Source organism: Mchenga conophoros, linkage group LG10 (assembly GCF_057382185.1).
Source record: "Mchenga conophoros isolate Kocher_MC1m ecotype Shallow Benthic linkage group LG10, M_conophoros_male_GT1.1, whole genome shotgun sequence".
In the NCBI taxonomy this organism is placed as follows: domain Eukaryota; kingdom Metazoa; phylum Chordata; class Actinopteri; order Cichliformes; family Cichlidae; genus Mchenga; species Mchenga conophoros.
Window position 1 is genome coordinate 4,837,817 of NC_140535.1, and position 15,676 is coordinate 4,853,492.

The 15,676-nt window shown below is 40.8% G+C and overlaps 1 protein-coding gene across 3 annotated transcripts in view; it reads left to right on the forward strand.

The window, feature by feature from the left end:
• Positions 1–1,946: 1,946 nt before the first annotated feature.
• igsf9bb (immunoglobulin superfamily, member 9Bb) overlaps positions 1,947–15,676 on the forward strand; it is a 174,514-nt gene continuing 160,784 nt past the window's right edge. For all 3 annotated transcript variants that reach the window (XM_085288276.1, XM_085288277.1, XM_085288278.1), the window contains exon 1: positions 1,947–2,174. In XM_085288276.1, the coding sequence (XP_085144402.1) occupies positions 2,111–2,174 (64 nt within the window). In that variant the 5' untranslated portion in view covers positions 1,947–2,110. The remainder of the gene's footprint in view (positions 2,175–15,676) is intronic.

The window sequence follows — 15,676 nt, forward strand, 5'->3', positions numbered from 1 at the left end:
TCTCTTTTTACTTTATATATTCCCCCTAGGCCAAATTATTAGGCAAATTCTCTTCCACTGTTTTTACGCTCTACAGACTCCATTGATTCTTTTAAAAAGCAGCTGAAGACATTTTTATAGATACGTTTTCAACTAATTAGTTGTTTTTATGTTGTATTTTATTGTTTTACATCGTTAGGTGTTATATTTTCATTCTTTGTATTGTGAAGTACTTTGTGATTTTCATCTGTGAAAAGGGCAATATAAATAAACTTTACTTACTTACTTACAAATGATTATCTATTGAAAATAGCACACTAGTCTATTTGGCCAAATCCCAGTCTGGGCCCCACACCTCTCCCTTAACACAGCAGGGGTATGAACCATACTCTAGTGTGGGACAATATCTATGCACCGACATATATAAAGACTGCTAATAAATACAATTACATAATTATTGAACTGATTATGACACTCCTTTAAAGAAAAGTTTTGAAAGTTGCCAAAATGTTTTAGTGAAATTAAACAGATTTTGTGAAACACACAAAATTGTTACATATGTCCTTTAAAAAGGAAGATTTGACTATTTTTTCTACAAGTATAGCATCCCAAAGTTAATTCAGCTGTGGATTTGTCAGACCTGAATCATTTGCTTAAACCTCACTGATCTCAGCAGGAAACTGGGCTGAACAGCAGCCAAAGTTTCGAATGGGAATCGTGGGAAACAGCGTAAATAAGGATAAGAGTGACGCACAGGAATATGTTAAATAAAAATGACTTTAAATCACTTGTATTTGTCATCCTACCAGAGGCTATTAACAAAACCTCCTCCTCAAGGAGGTGTGGGGGTCCTTGCAGACCTTGAGGTAGAATTAGCTATGAGGCATGATGGATGGCTTGTGAGCAAGGCAGGCTGAGTCAGTTGAATTTAAAACTGCCATTGACGGAATCGTTATATGAAAAAGTGTGAATCATGCTGAATTCAGAAGTCTTGGAAATTAGTCAGGATTCTTTAATGGCAGTCTTGGTGACTTGGCAGACCACCAGCACGTCATTTAAACAGTGAACTCATATTTCAGAAGGGATATGAATGCACGGGTGTGAGTCACGTGATGATGTACCCCCCAACACACACACACACACACACACACACACACACACACACACACACACACACAGGGTGGTGGATTCCTCTCGTCTTATTGCGCAGCATGATACTGCAGCTCCGCAACAGCTCCACACGCCAACCCACCTTGAAACGCTCCCTCCACTGCTGCATTCATGCTGTCCAAGAAAAATGGGAAGATGTAATTAATTACCTTTAAAAAGCTAAAATCAGGAAGTCATCGTTTTGTTCATAAGCACCGATTCCGTCGACTTGCAAAAATTCAGAGTCACGCATAATACAGTCAAAGAGCAGTAAACGCCTTAAAGAAACAGGATTGGTTTCCATCCATTATAAAGGGTAACCACCTGTTGGGTTGTTTCTGTCTGCGGATGTCTGACGTGGTTTTGTATAATAAGTTTTTCCCTTCAGTTTTATCATTGAGATGCTGCACTTACCATATCGGATGGTTTGCCTCTAACTCTATTACAAGTGACCAACATAATATTATTTTCTCCGATACATGCCATTACAGCTGTTAATGTAAGTTTATTCGCACTGAAACAAACAAACCACAAAAAGCCAGCGACGAGCAGCTATTCCTGGGCGCTCCACCGAGCAGAGGTGCAGAACCTCCGAGCCTCACCACATGCCAGGAACGCATCACTCCAACTCGGAAAACGACAGCGCAGGTAACCAATCGGCGTCCGGAGCCCACCCACACCCTTCAATGAAACGGGTGTGGAGGCGGGCTCGTGGATATCTAAAGGCTCGGGCTTGGTTTCACAGCGTCGCCTGCTCTCGTCCCATTGGCGCAGGTGATCCAACTCAGGATGCGAGTGGAGAGCGGAGGAGAGGGGAAGAGAGAGGGGGAAGCGCCGATGGAAAAGTGTCCAGGGCTCGGTTAACAAGAAGACAAGGATACCGGCCCGCTTCAGTTTGTCCTGGGGCACCCGGCGATGAGAGATTCACCGAAAGGGGCACTTTGAGATATGATGAGATTTATTTCTGGTCGGCAATAGTACTATGATTTGGTATGTGGCCACTTTGATAGCAAGTGTATTCAGCACCCGAGGAACGGCCGCTCAAGGTGAGTCGAAGTGCAGTGTGTGTGTCTTTGCTCAAGTTTTCACTTTGGCACGTTCAAACTATGAAACGGCTTTTTATGCTTTTCTTATTAGCTCACTCTGACTGTGTCGGCTCTATGGGAAAATGTCAAAACAAGTTCATACGTGTGTTCATCACCTGAGTGGGTAAAGGATAAGGGACCGGTCCACCGTTAAAAGAAAAAAAAAGGAGGAGGATAAAACCTGGTTTAAACATGCTTATTCCTGCCGTAATGTATCTCGGGAATTTGTGGTTATCATTGATAAATGGCACTGCCGAAGTTGTGACGTTTTTGGCTCCAGAGTGACAGATTTTGCAGTCTATTTGGGTTGGCATATTCCTCCCGAGACGCGTGAGTTTGGGCTCTCGCAGCTGTAGCAGCCTGTCTCACTGAGCTCCACGCCGGTCTGCAGCTGCTGAAATCTGAAGGCAGATGTGATTAGTATGGTGCGCTGGTGTAGATGTCATTATAATGCTATGAATGGATTAACCTCTTCCTGGGGAGCGGCTGAAGCTCAGTTGTGGCGGACATTGTCCGCTAGAGGGAGAACTTTGACATTTAGGGGAATTCACACGGTTGTCGTCACTCTTCAGGCTGCTTTTCACGCACTAATGACAAGTTGTGATGACTTCAGATTTCTTGGCTTGTTGACGTCATGGGTGAAAGATCATAACCTTTCCATGGGGCGCTGAGGGACGTCTTCTGAGAGGGTTAAGTGTAGCTGTTACCAAGCTTTATATTCAGAGAGCACATCAGTGTAGGAGGCAGTCTTTTGGTCAAAAAAGGACAAAAAACAGTGAAAAATTATAATTTTCTTAAAGCTAAGTTGACATATTGCTACAGTTTGTTCTGCCTTATCAGCGCTCCAAAGCTTGAGAGTATTCACATAGCACATTGTTACTGTTTGTTCAGTCTGATCAACTCTCCAAAGCTCAAAAGTATCCACATAGCTGTCTGTGAACCAGTTAATTAATTGTCTGAGCTTTAATTCTATATGGCATCATTTCCTTGCCACATATAATTCAGTGGTCTGAAAGTGTGTCATGGAGTCTGAGTCTGTCTCACATCAATGATGTCATGCACAGGGAGGGATATGGCAGGCAAGCAAAGCTGCAATAGCGCTTTAACCTTAAAAATCCCCCACTCATCTTGGAGAGAGAGGAGAGATGCAGGCGACTGGGACAGCATATGTGCTTCGGCATGATTAAATGATAAGGAAGGGATTCTGTCAGCGAGCTGTCCACCACTGTGTTTCAGACTTTTGACACAACAGACACTTGCAGGTTTTTTATTATGTTTATTTTTGCTCACATCATTCTGGCATGTGAGACAGGGCTCCGCTAGCTCCACTGCAAACAGTTATGTAATATGCAGCCTAAAAAGGATACACTTAAGCATCGCCTGCCAAAGGAAGGAGACTTAGAGCGATGTTTTTAAGCGGCTTCCCCAAGCTATTCAATGTCTGGGACAGCTGGCGACTTGTAGAAGGAGGAGCGATGGTGACTGGACTCGCGTTTTGTAAAGACGTCCCCCTTAGGAAGTCTGTCAGGTTATGCATCTGATCCTTGTGCTGTGACGGAGCTCTGCAGCATCCATTTTTGAGCACACAGGCACACTCACTGAGACAAACGGCCCAGCTGGTAGAAGCGGCGCAGGGCAGCATCCTTGCATCAGAGCGCTGCTGTCCCAAGCTGGCGGCTGGCAAGTGGCTCGACTTTCGCCATGTGATAACCTTGGACTTGAACCATTCTCCCTCTCTTTCTCTCCAGCCTTCCTTCCTCTTATTTCATCCTTCCCTTCCCAACATTCTCCCTCCTCTCACTTATCCTGTCTGACTCAGGTTCTCGTCGCCTCCTCTTCCTGCTTTCTCTCTGTACATTTGCCCTGTCGTCTTCCTCTTCCATGCACTCAGATGAACTCGCTCCCCTCCAGGTTTCTAGAGGTCTCTCTCAGCATGGCCGGGTAGCCGAGGGATAGCAACATGGTGGGTTGTGTTAATGGAGGCTCAGGGCACCCTCTGCAGCGACTGTCTGCTGTCATTCACACACACACACACACACACACACACACACACACACACACACACACACACACACACACCATATGCACACATGTCAACGTTCTACTATCCCCTTGGGGAGCAGTGTGTCTTTAACCAGGATCTGAACATATGCCAACTAACAGGCTGTCTCCCCCAGACTAAGTGAACTAATTACAAATAAGCTGTGTGATAAATGCCACTCAATTGCTACATAAATACACATGCTACGACATGCCAAGAGGGCTGGATAGGAGGTGGGAAGTAGGGGCTGTTTGCTTTGTAAAAAGAGAATTTCCCTGTGCAGTTTTTACCACTTCATGTAATATTCAATTTCACTCATACGTTGATTACTGTGTGCTATTTCAAGCCTTGAGGAGCATTACTGTAGACATGACCTATGTGTAAATAACAGAAGAAGGATGTTGTGCATCCTTAAAGTGCTTGAAAACTTAACCTTAAAAAGAGGCAGCCAACCCTTATCCTACTCCTCACCCTGACCCTAGGTGTGACCTAGGTACCTAGATGCCCCTTTTCTATGACATCATACCCATCATACTCTGAAACAGAGTGTTTAGAGCAGTCTGAAGCTCGTGCTTAAGATCCACAGGGATGCATGCATTCATGGTAAAAATTTTGATAGTGTCGCCACTGCCGAAAGTAATTTTCCATTAATTTGAAACGTAAAAAGTAAAAAACAAATCAAAAAAGTGAGACAAAGACAAAGTTTGTGCCACTGCTAAAGCTTTTAGCCACAGCTACACACTGAGCTAAAATTTGAAACTTTGTTATTTGCTCATGTTTAATATGAGCATCTGTCAATTGAGCAGGACACACATGAGAAAAAAAATAAGGAGAAGCGTAATAGGTCCACTTTTAAGAATGCTTTCATCATTTTTCATGATCTGTGTAGACTGGTTCTAACTCTGATGTGTTTGTGCTCTGTTCAGTTCTTTTGGACTGCTGAGAAAATAAACAGTGTGACCCAATAAACCCACAAACACAGAGACTTGGTTCAGTTTACATTTGGCTTAAAAACTAAGTAAATAAGCCAGCTGCTTTTGCAATAAGCATCCGGGTTATTTTAGCATGAATGTACCATTGGTGAATCCTGAGGTAGCAATAATTAGCACTTATACACAGTGTATCACTGTAAGTGCTAAATGAATATGAAGATCTTAACGTGATCAGTCAGTAGCAGTTGAAAATGTCTGTGTTTGTGTCCTCTGTGTGCTCTGTCAATTCATTAAGTCCACTAAAAATACAGCGTGAGCCCACAGTAATAATAGCACAACAATCCTGCCCAAGACGTCTCTTTTTCCTTGCATCGGTACCTGTTTGTCATTCTTCAGAACCTGTAATGGATTTGGAGTCTACAGTAATAACATAGTAATAAAGCTCTTAATCACATATCTAGTTGTGCAGGCACCCGTAGAACTTTTTTTATTCATCTTTCTCCATCTCCTGCATTTTTCTTCTGGTCTTTTGTCTCGATCCTTGAATTGGGCAGAGATAGTCAACCCCAGAATGGTTTGTAAAAAAGTTGTGAAAATTGGTGCAATTGCCAATGGATGATATCCTCAGGGATGGATGTGTGGCGAAGTGATTGGCTGTGGCTCACCACCATTTTTCATGTAATTTCCAGTTAATGGCAATCATTATTATGATATTTATAAATAATTGAATCTTCATCACTGTAGTTTCATGTTGCTCAGATACCTGCTCTCTTTGAAAGGAACTTGTCCAACAATCACACTGATCATCTTCTTCAACCTTCAAACAGTAGAACCAGAAGTATGTTTCTGTCTTCTAGTTTGATTTTAAAATCGAATGCACATTTGCAGAGATGCTTATTATAACTGTTGGTCTGTTGGGAAAAAAAGGAGCAAGCTAGGTCAATTTCATGACTGTTTAGTTGATGCTCTTCCACTTATGCTCTGCTATGCTAAACGTAAGTTTTTCATCATCTTACACTGATCTGTAAATGTCTCTTTGTGAAGTGAGAATTAAACTCCTAGTATGTATGCATGCTAGTAAGCGAGCGATGTCGTGCTTTTTGTTTGAGGCAAACATGATAGTGGGTGTAAAGCGCTCCCTTAACTACTGTTGCATCACCCCCATGTCAAGGGTCTCAATGATTGGAACCCACTCAGGGGGACAACAGGAGGAGTGAGTGATTGCTGTTGTGTGTCACCATCACATCGGAGTGTGATAATGTGAGAAAAAGTAATGGACATAGTATGCTTTTTTTTTTTAATGGTCCCAGTTAGTATATCCACATGGAAACACATGGAAAAGCAAACAAATCTTAAAATTAGGGCTTCAAGTTTAAATTAGGGCAAATTTTAGTCATGATCACAATTTTGGCTTCACGTAATCAATATGATCGAGCAACAATGAAAATGTGTGCTCCGCCAATAGAATGCAAAGCAAAAGCAAGTCATGCGCTCCCTCAATCACTGCCTGATGATGTGCCTGCATGTGCCAATCACAGCTGTCCCTGCACCCTGCAGTGTGAAGTTTTCTGGGCTGTCTCTGTGAGTACCACTGTACAAAAGAAAAAAATCAAATGCCTGGGACAGCAGAAGGTAAAGAGCTTTTTCCTCAAAAAGGATCATCTTCCATTGTTTGAAAATACTTTGAATATTTAGAAGTGATGTTACCCAAGAAAAAAAACCATCCACCTCACAAAGATACAAATCACCAACACAATCACATTCCACTTGACCAAAGATGTGTGTCCAATAAACATAAAGAGTGATGAAGGTTTGCAGCCTGAATAACCCTGAGCCGTGTGGAAGAAATAAAGGAGGATCCAAACGCAGGCACTTGTAAAGGTGTGAGGGTGGTTTATTAAACACAAAATAAAAATGGGCAAACGGCAAAAGGAACAGAAGGCTATCTAAACTGAGAACGACTAAACTAGTGGACACAAACCAGGACATGAACATGAAGGAGGATGAGCAGCGGAGAATGACGACGGACAGCAGGGAAAACACACGAGTGAGACATGGTGGATACACAGATGGACCAGCAACTACAATGACAGAAGACGCGATTTAAATACACACAGAGAAACACAGGGAGATTACACACAGGTGGTGGACACAGCAGGGAGTAATTAACGAGACGAGACAAGGGAGGTAAAACTGAACACACTCACATGAGACGCAGACCTTCACAATAAAACAGGAAACAAGAAAACACTACACAAGGACGCAGACACGACACTGAGAGACAGACAGAATATAACACATGGAACTCAATGCTAAACATGAGACACAACCAAAGAACAATCCATAAACATGAATAAAAAGAACATAGAATTCAAATAATAACCAACAAATCACAAAGGTAACAAAACGATCATTCATGAGCAAACCAAAACATAATAAACTTGGAACGCCGGGTTGAACCGACCCAGAACCGTGACACCTTTGTTACGCCGCAGTTTGCCAAACCTGCTGGGGGTTTCCCATGAAGTCTTTCTTCTACACTCAGCTTTTTTTTCATTCGCTATGTGTTTATACAGTACACCACTGCATTTAATAAATAGTCATTATTAATCTCTGGCTCGCTTCTCGTTTTTCCACCGCTGTGAATTGGGAGTTTTTCCTTCTCGCTGTTTCCAAAGCTCTTGCTCATAGGGGGTCATCTGGTCTGCACCAGCTGTTCTCAGTCAAATCTTGCAGGATGCATATACAGAGGCCTCTATGGTAGATTCAGTGAAATGAGATTCATCTGGGCCTAAGTTGTGTTACTGACTGAGTGATGTTGTCAGAGCATGTGTATTTTGGGCAAAACTGAGCTGGCACAGAGCGCTGCTGCCTAATTAATTGAACTCACAAACTTTCCTGGTATCCCAGTTTTTTGATGATCCCTACAGTATGATCACTTAACGAGCAGTCTCGCTGTAAGTGGGTGGCTGCTTGGCAAAAATAAAGCTGCTGACCAAGAAATGGGAGACTCGTGTCTCATTTGCAGCGTGAATTTAAATCCTGCGGGTGTTCAGCATTTTCTAATTGAAGGACTTGTGTTTTCTGAGTGGGCTGAGAGTTGCTTTTCATTAGGAATGCTCAGATCCGACCTCTTATTGATCCGATTACTGACGTTAATGACCTAATTTCTACACATGCAGTATAAATTGATAGATCACCTGTTCGCATCTTTTCTTATTGTTGGCATTATAAACAGCTTCTTTCATTTATGCAATGTACACTCTAAATACAGAATTTTAGAGTCACATCGAAAAGGGTGAAATATGAATTTACTCTATATTAATAGTCCAGCAAACTAGTTAGTAAATTACTTAATGCAGAGAGTTCTGAGACATAGCGGTGGGCATCACAGACTCAAAACCAAAAGCAGGGGCATTTTCCATCCTTTTCCAATGAGCTACTGTCAGTGATGACATGCTTCCTAACTGAAAGTGTGAATTTCCTGAAACAAGGTGCCAACAGCAGCATCATTCAGTAATAGTGACATAGCATTATATCCCATGACACAGCATAAGTCAAATAGTGTTTACAAATATCCTAGTTAGTGTTTTCCCTGTAAAATGTGAGTAAAAGTATAATATAACTCCTTAACACTTTAACAATAACTAAAGCGCTCTAACCATGTAACTATGCAGGAGCTGCATTTGGGTTGCGCATCATCAGCTGCATGTATTTCCTCCTCGCTAGCCTGGTAGTACTCAACAGTGTTTTTGCCTCAAGTGGTGAAAAAAGCTTGTTGTCTCCACATTTAGCAGCAGCAGTTGTCTTGTATATTTTGTAAAGCATTGTGCGTTATTGGTGGTTGCTGAAGTGGATCCCTTTTTAAGTAATAAATCATCATAGCAAAAGCTGATACGGGACTCTCAGACGTGCCGAGGCTTGAGTTGTTGTAATGCACACCAGGGAATACAAATGCATGGTGTTGCTATAGCAATGATATCACGATATGACACTTTTATATCACATAAAAATGTATACTATAATGTGTATTACTGCAGGGATATGATATGGCACAGCCCAGCTGAGAGGACTGTAACCTACATGTCAAAATAAGGCCCTATGTGTCATTTTAGGTCAGTTTTTACCTGAATATTTGTTGCTTCACTGTGCTCATCAATGCATGGCACAGTCAGGTTTGCCTCCACAGTACTGCATGTTAACAATGTAGCAAAAGGGAAAAGCAAAGGTACATGCAAACAATTATAGCTGAAGTGGGAAACTGAGATGATATCTTTTTCAAGGCTTTTGTGTTATTTTAAAGCTTTAATATGGTAGCAAAGATATGGAGTCATGGAACGGGAACAGAAGCTTCAGAAAGTCTTTGAAGCAAACATTTAGTTTCTTTGAGCCAAATCTCAGTGTGGTTTCATCTTTGCACCCAGATTCATTCTGAAGGCTAGACTCAGCAGTATGGTAAAGTACATGACTGTTTCTTTTCTTTCTTTCTTTCTTTTTTAACACAGAATTCTCTTAGCAAATAAATTTGCTTATAAAACGTTTGGCCACCACTATTTGACTTTAATCAATTCATCAAAATTCCAATTGCTGTCATTTTCAGGATCTTGAGAAAAGGTCCTGTAAGTTGCCCGCATGGTATACTTCCTGCAACAAGGCTAAAGGCTAATAAATGGTTAGTGAGGACTGTATGAGGCATACAGTGTAAATTAAAATGTACATGTATGCTCTTGTTTTGAATATTTTTTCCCAGTGTGCCCATTATTCAACAAAGGAACAATTCATAAATCATCGTCTTGCATCTTTTTCAGCATTATGTACTGGGTCTATATCAATATGGGTGTCAGTCTCAGAGAGGCCAATAATAGCTGATAATAGTAATTCACCAGTATGTGAATGTAGGTGTGAGTCAGAAGATGCACAGACTGAGCTGTGTGCATGAAAATGGCTCTCCGATGCTAAACACTCAACTTTCTAAAGGTCATGCATCCTGTTAAAATGAGAATGTATCTTAGTTTCAATAAAGGATCAATAAAGTATTCTGATTCTGAATCCTCTTGCATAAAAAAAGATGCAGTTTAAAGTTGGCACTTGTCAGTGGATATTTTTAGACTGAATTTTCTGCCTGCCAGCTTCATGTCGAGTTAATGTTCTCAGGCATGTGGTCGTACTCTTTGAAGCTGGATCATTGTCACTCTGGTTTACAGCTATGGACTACCCCCTTGTAAACTTTATCCAGCATTTATTTAAATGTTAGTTTGGCTAGGATGAAAGCAGGTTTTCCTTCTTCATCTTGAACTGAAACACAATAGTAAGAAATACTAATCACATTATTAGGTCCCTGTGATGCCAAAGACCTATAGGATACTGCAAAAGAAATCACATCAGGAGTTTTTCAGTGGAGTTGCCTGTACATGTAAGTCCATCCATCTATCCATCTTCTTCCGCTTTATCCGGGGCCGGGTCGCGGGGGCAGCAGCCTAAGCAGAGAAGCCCAGACCTCCCTCTCCCCAGCCACCTCCTACAGCTTATACGGGGGAACACCAAGGCATTCCCAGGCCAGCCGAGAGATGTAATCTCTCCAGTGTGTCCTGGGTCTGCCCCGGGGCCTCCTCCTGGTGGGACATGCCCGGAACACCTCACCCAGGAGGCGCCCAGAAAGCATCCTTGTCAGATGCCCGAACCACCTCAGCTGGCTCCTTTCGATGTGGAGCAGCAGCTGCTCTACTCTGAGCCCCTCCCGGATGGCCGAACTTCTCACCCTGTCTCTAAGGGAGAGGCCAGCCACCCTTCGGAGGAAGCTCATTTCCGCCGCTTGTATCCGCGATCTTGTTCTTTCGGTCACTACCCACAGCTCGTGGCCATAGGTGAGGGTAGGGACGTAGATCGACCGGTAAATTGAGAGCTTCGCTTTTACCAAGACTGTACATGTAAGTAATGCATAAAAAATGTATTATGCCACCACCCAGTATCACAGCTTCCCTAAATTAACAGCTTTGGTATGTTTATTTTTCTATAATGGTAAATTGATCCGTTTGTTTAAACTCCTTAATTAATTTGAATTAATTATAATTATTGTTGTTATCAAGTGCTTTTTAAATTTACTGTTTAAAAAAAAGCTGATAAAATAGTATAGCAATATAATTATTTTTGATGAAGTGCAATCTAACGCAGCTCATGGTGAGATTTTTTATAAACTCTAACTTTAAATCGCATTCTGTTTCACGTGTAAATGCACTGAGCTGCTACTATTTGATTGGTTTATGGTTAATGGGCAGTTGATCAGGTGCACAGGTCTAATAAAGTGGCGGACATGCACAGTATATTGTGCTTTCACCACATACAGACACCTTTCATTTACATAGAGCTTAATGGAAAGTAGCACTCTTGTTGCTTGGGGCAAATGGCACACTTCATAAAAGTCACCAACCTTTAGATGTCAATCAGCTTGTTATTTGGGCCAAGGAGCAGTGACTGACAGCTGCCGTCGTTCCCCCTGAGCTCCCAGCAGCTTCCATTTGGGTTCAGTGAACCCGTCCACTGAGGGTACACAGCCACGCGAACTGATGGAAAAGATTGTGCGCTTTATGTGTAGTTGTAAATCGTTTCAGATCCCTGTCAGGTTTGCAGTATGTAAGCAGAACCTCCAGTGCAAGGACAGCACATTTCTGTTTCAGCTCAGTTATCAAAGAAAAGCACCTGATAAACTGACAAATAAAAATCAAAATCAACCCAAAATATTTTAGTTTAGTTCATTTTTGTCTATTCAGTGCAGACACAGTATCAGTGAGACATGAGAGAAGTGGAGCACAGGACAGAAAACACTTTGGGACAAATTTGGCTTCATTTTTGTGCAGTGTATACAGTCTATGGGATAAATAGGCAGAAGTTAATATAATTCATCTTTGGTTTTAGATGAATAAAACTTTATGAACTGTCAAAGACATCCAAGAAGGACCTGTATCCCCCAAATATACATTTACCTGCAGAGAAACTCAGATATCAATATAGTTATCAAGTTTGCCATGATTTTAGGGAGACTGAACTGGGAATGTTTCATATGCACACACTAGTGTTGACTTTCACACCTTTAGTAGCTTTAATAAGCTTGGAATACGTTTATAGTGCTGAAATTGGGACAGGAACAGCTGATTTTCTCTCAGGCTCAGCTGCAAGTGTTTTTCTATTGCACTTGGATTTGTGTGTCCCGTCACTCAGTGTCCTGGGTTTACCACTAATTCTATGTGGGGGATGACAGAGTTTGCTTATCTAGTATTGACTTCCTGTATAATGTTAACTATATATCACTCCTGAAAGAAGCTTGAAAGCTGGCAGAGAAGGATGTTTGAGTCCATCGGCGTAGTTCATAAAATAAAGACACTATCTCACTAAATGTTGTTTGACTCCCACAATGATAACTGCTCTGTTTCACTCCAGACATGCTCCCTTCTAAGTACCTCACAGGTACTCCTCAGATGTGTGACAATAAAAGAAAGTATGGCTATCACAGATAAGCTTGCGCGTGGTATACTGTTCATGATAAAGCTTTTGACTTGGAGCAGCTTTGTAGCACATCTCTGAAAGCCATTGTTCTCCTGTATGTGCACTGAATACACTGTACCAGTGTCTTCTTGCTGACTCATCTTAAAGCTGTCCTGCTAATAATTAGTGTGAATGCTTGAAAAGCATTCACAGTATTGTTATTCTAATTAGTGTGAATGCTTGAAAAGCATTCACAGTATTGTTCTTCTAATCTTTATTATTATTATATTTTATTATTTTTCCGTACGTTTTTTGAAAGCCTACTCCTTCAAAACCGTTCAACTTAGAAAAACCATTCAAACATCGTTAGATTCCTATTATTTTGGACAACATTGCTTCTATTTTTCTCATTTTTAACATTTATATTTTTAATTTTATTCAACTTTATTCAACAAAAATTTCCCATGTATTTCAATGGGGAGACCCTTCAAATTCTCATTCAACTTACTCATTTTTAAACTCTTACTACTTCCACATACATTGACATAGAGCCACCATTCAAACTTTAAAACGAAGACAAGACATTCAACTATTCAACTTGTATTTATCTTTTCAATATCTATTATACTTTTTCTTCAGTTCCAGTTTAAGTTTCATGATGTTTTTTCACCCGTTTCAAAATTTACAATGGGTGTGTATGGGACGGAATGTTGGGGCTAGAGTGAGACAGCTCAACTGCTAGAGTGAGAGGAGCAAAAAAATTAATCTTAAAATCTTTTTTAAAACTGCTGCTGTGTCCACAGCGTTTGCTCTACAGCCACCATTTTACCCTCAAAACGTAGCCATGGCTGTCCTCTTTCATCCAATGTGTTTACTATTGTACTAGGTGTTATGGTTCTTTCATAAATGTCACCAATGCACAGCCTCCTCCCTCCAACTCTTCCATAGACTCCAATGTTAAAATGTCTCAGAAGGTTGGTTTGAAAATCAGAAGAGCATGGTGTCTTTACACTGTCACCACGTCCATATAATAAACTCCACAGGCATGAAAACTGAGAATTCAGTAGACTAGACATTGCTGCCGCTCACGGTGAAAGAATTTCGTCAATACGACCTATACTTTTCATTTGGGAACGATTTGTTTCGGCCTGACTTTTCTGTTCATTTTAAGCAGCAAAAGTGAGGCGCATGTCTGTGTGCGTGTGTATGGAGCCATTGGGTGCGGTCACTATAGCAACCAGGCTCACACCTGCCTGCTTAACGAGCTCTGCCTGCCACTGTACCAAGATTCATCTTAAGCACTTCTCTTTCAACTGCTGCTGTGTCCACAGTGTTACAGCCATCATTTTACCCTCAAATTGTCGCCATTATTGTTCTCTTTCCAACACCGTATCTTTCAAAGCTCAGGCATTTAAACTTTTTAAACTGTGTGGATCAAAGTGGAGGGATCACATTTGAGTCATTCAGTGATTCAAAGAATATGACCTTTTAATATTCATTCAGATGTTTTCTGACTCTAAATGTTCTTTTCTCATTTCTTAGGGTTTTCTAATTTACATTTAAAACATTTTCAGTTTTTTTCCAACTCCTTCTTCTGTGTAACCTTCAGCTTTTAGCAGTTCAGCACCTTTGTTTTCAGGTTAAATTCGTTTTTTTTTTTTGTTTTTTTTAAATCTCATTCAATATTTTTAACTCAAAATTCAGCAATTAATTCATTTCAGTGCATACATTCAGATTCAAGCATTCACACTGCAGTTTCTTCAGAAAATGCACTTTCTAGTCTTTATTAGTGTGAATGCTTGAAAAGCATTCACAGTATTGTTCTTCTAATCTTTATTATTAGTGTGAATGCTTGAAAAGCATTCACAGTATTGTTATTCTAATCTTTATTATTAGTGTGAATGCTTGAAAAGCATTCACAGTATTGTTCTTCTAATCTTTATTCTATTTTATTATTATCTATTCCGTACGTTTTTTGAAAGCCTACTCCTTCAAAACCGTTCAACTTAGAAAAACCATTCAAACACCGTTAGATTCCTATTCTTTTGGACAACACTGCTTCTATTTTTCTCATTTTTAACATTTATATTTTTAATTTTATTCAACTTTTTTCAACAAAAATTTCCCATGTATTTCAATGGGGAGACCCTTCAAATCCTCATTCAACTTACTCATTTTTAAACTCTTACTACTTCCACATACATTGACATAGAGCCACCATTCAAACTTTAAAACGAAGACAAGACATTCAACTATTCAACTTGTATTTATCTTTTCAATATCTATTATACTTTTTCTTCAGTTCCAGTTTAAGTTTCATGATGTTTTTTCACCCGTTTCAGAGTTTATAATGGGTGTGTATGGGACGGAATGTTGGGGCTAGAGTGAGACAGCTCAACTGCTAGAGTGAGAGAAGCAAAAAAATTAATCTTAAAATCTTTTTTAAAACTGCTGCTGTGTCCACAGCGTTTGCTCTACAGGTATGATTTTACCCTCAAAACGTAGCCATGGCTGTCCTCTTTCATCCAATGTGTTTACTATTGTACTAGGTGTTATGGTTCTTTCATAAATGTCACCAATGCACAGCCTCCTCCCTCCAACTCTTCCATAGACTCTAATGTTAAAATGGCTCAGAAGGTTCGTTTGAAAATCAGAAGAGCATGGTGTCTTTCCACTGTCACCACGTCCATATAATAAACTCCACAGGCATGAAAACTGAGAATTAGGTAGACTAGACATGGCTGTTGCTCACGGTGAAAGAATTTCGTCAATACGACCTATACTTTTCATTTGGGAACGATTTGTTTCGCCCTGACTTTTCTGTTCATTTTAAGGAGCAAAAGTGAGGCGCATGTCTGTGTACGTGTGTATGGAGCCATTGGGTGCAGTCACTATAGCAACCAGGCTCACACCTGCCTGTTTAACGAGCTCTGCCTGCCACTCTGCCAAGATTCATCTTAAGCACTTCTCTTTCAACTGCTGCTGTGTCCACAGTGTTACAGCCATCATTT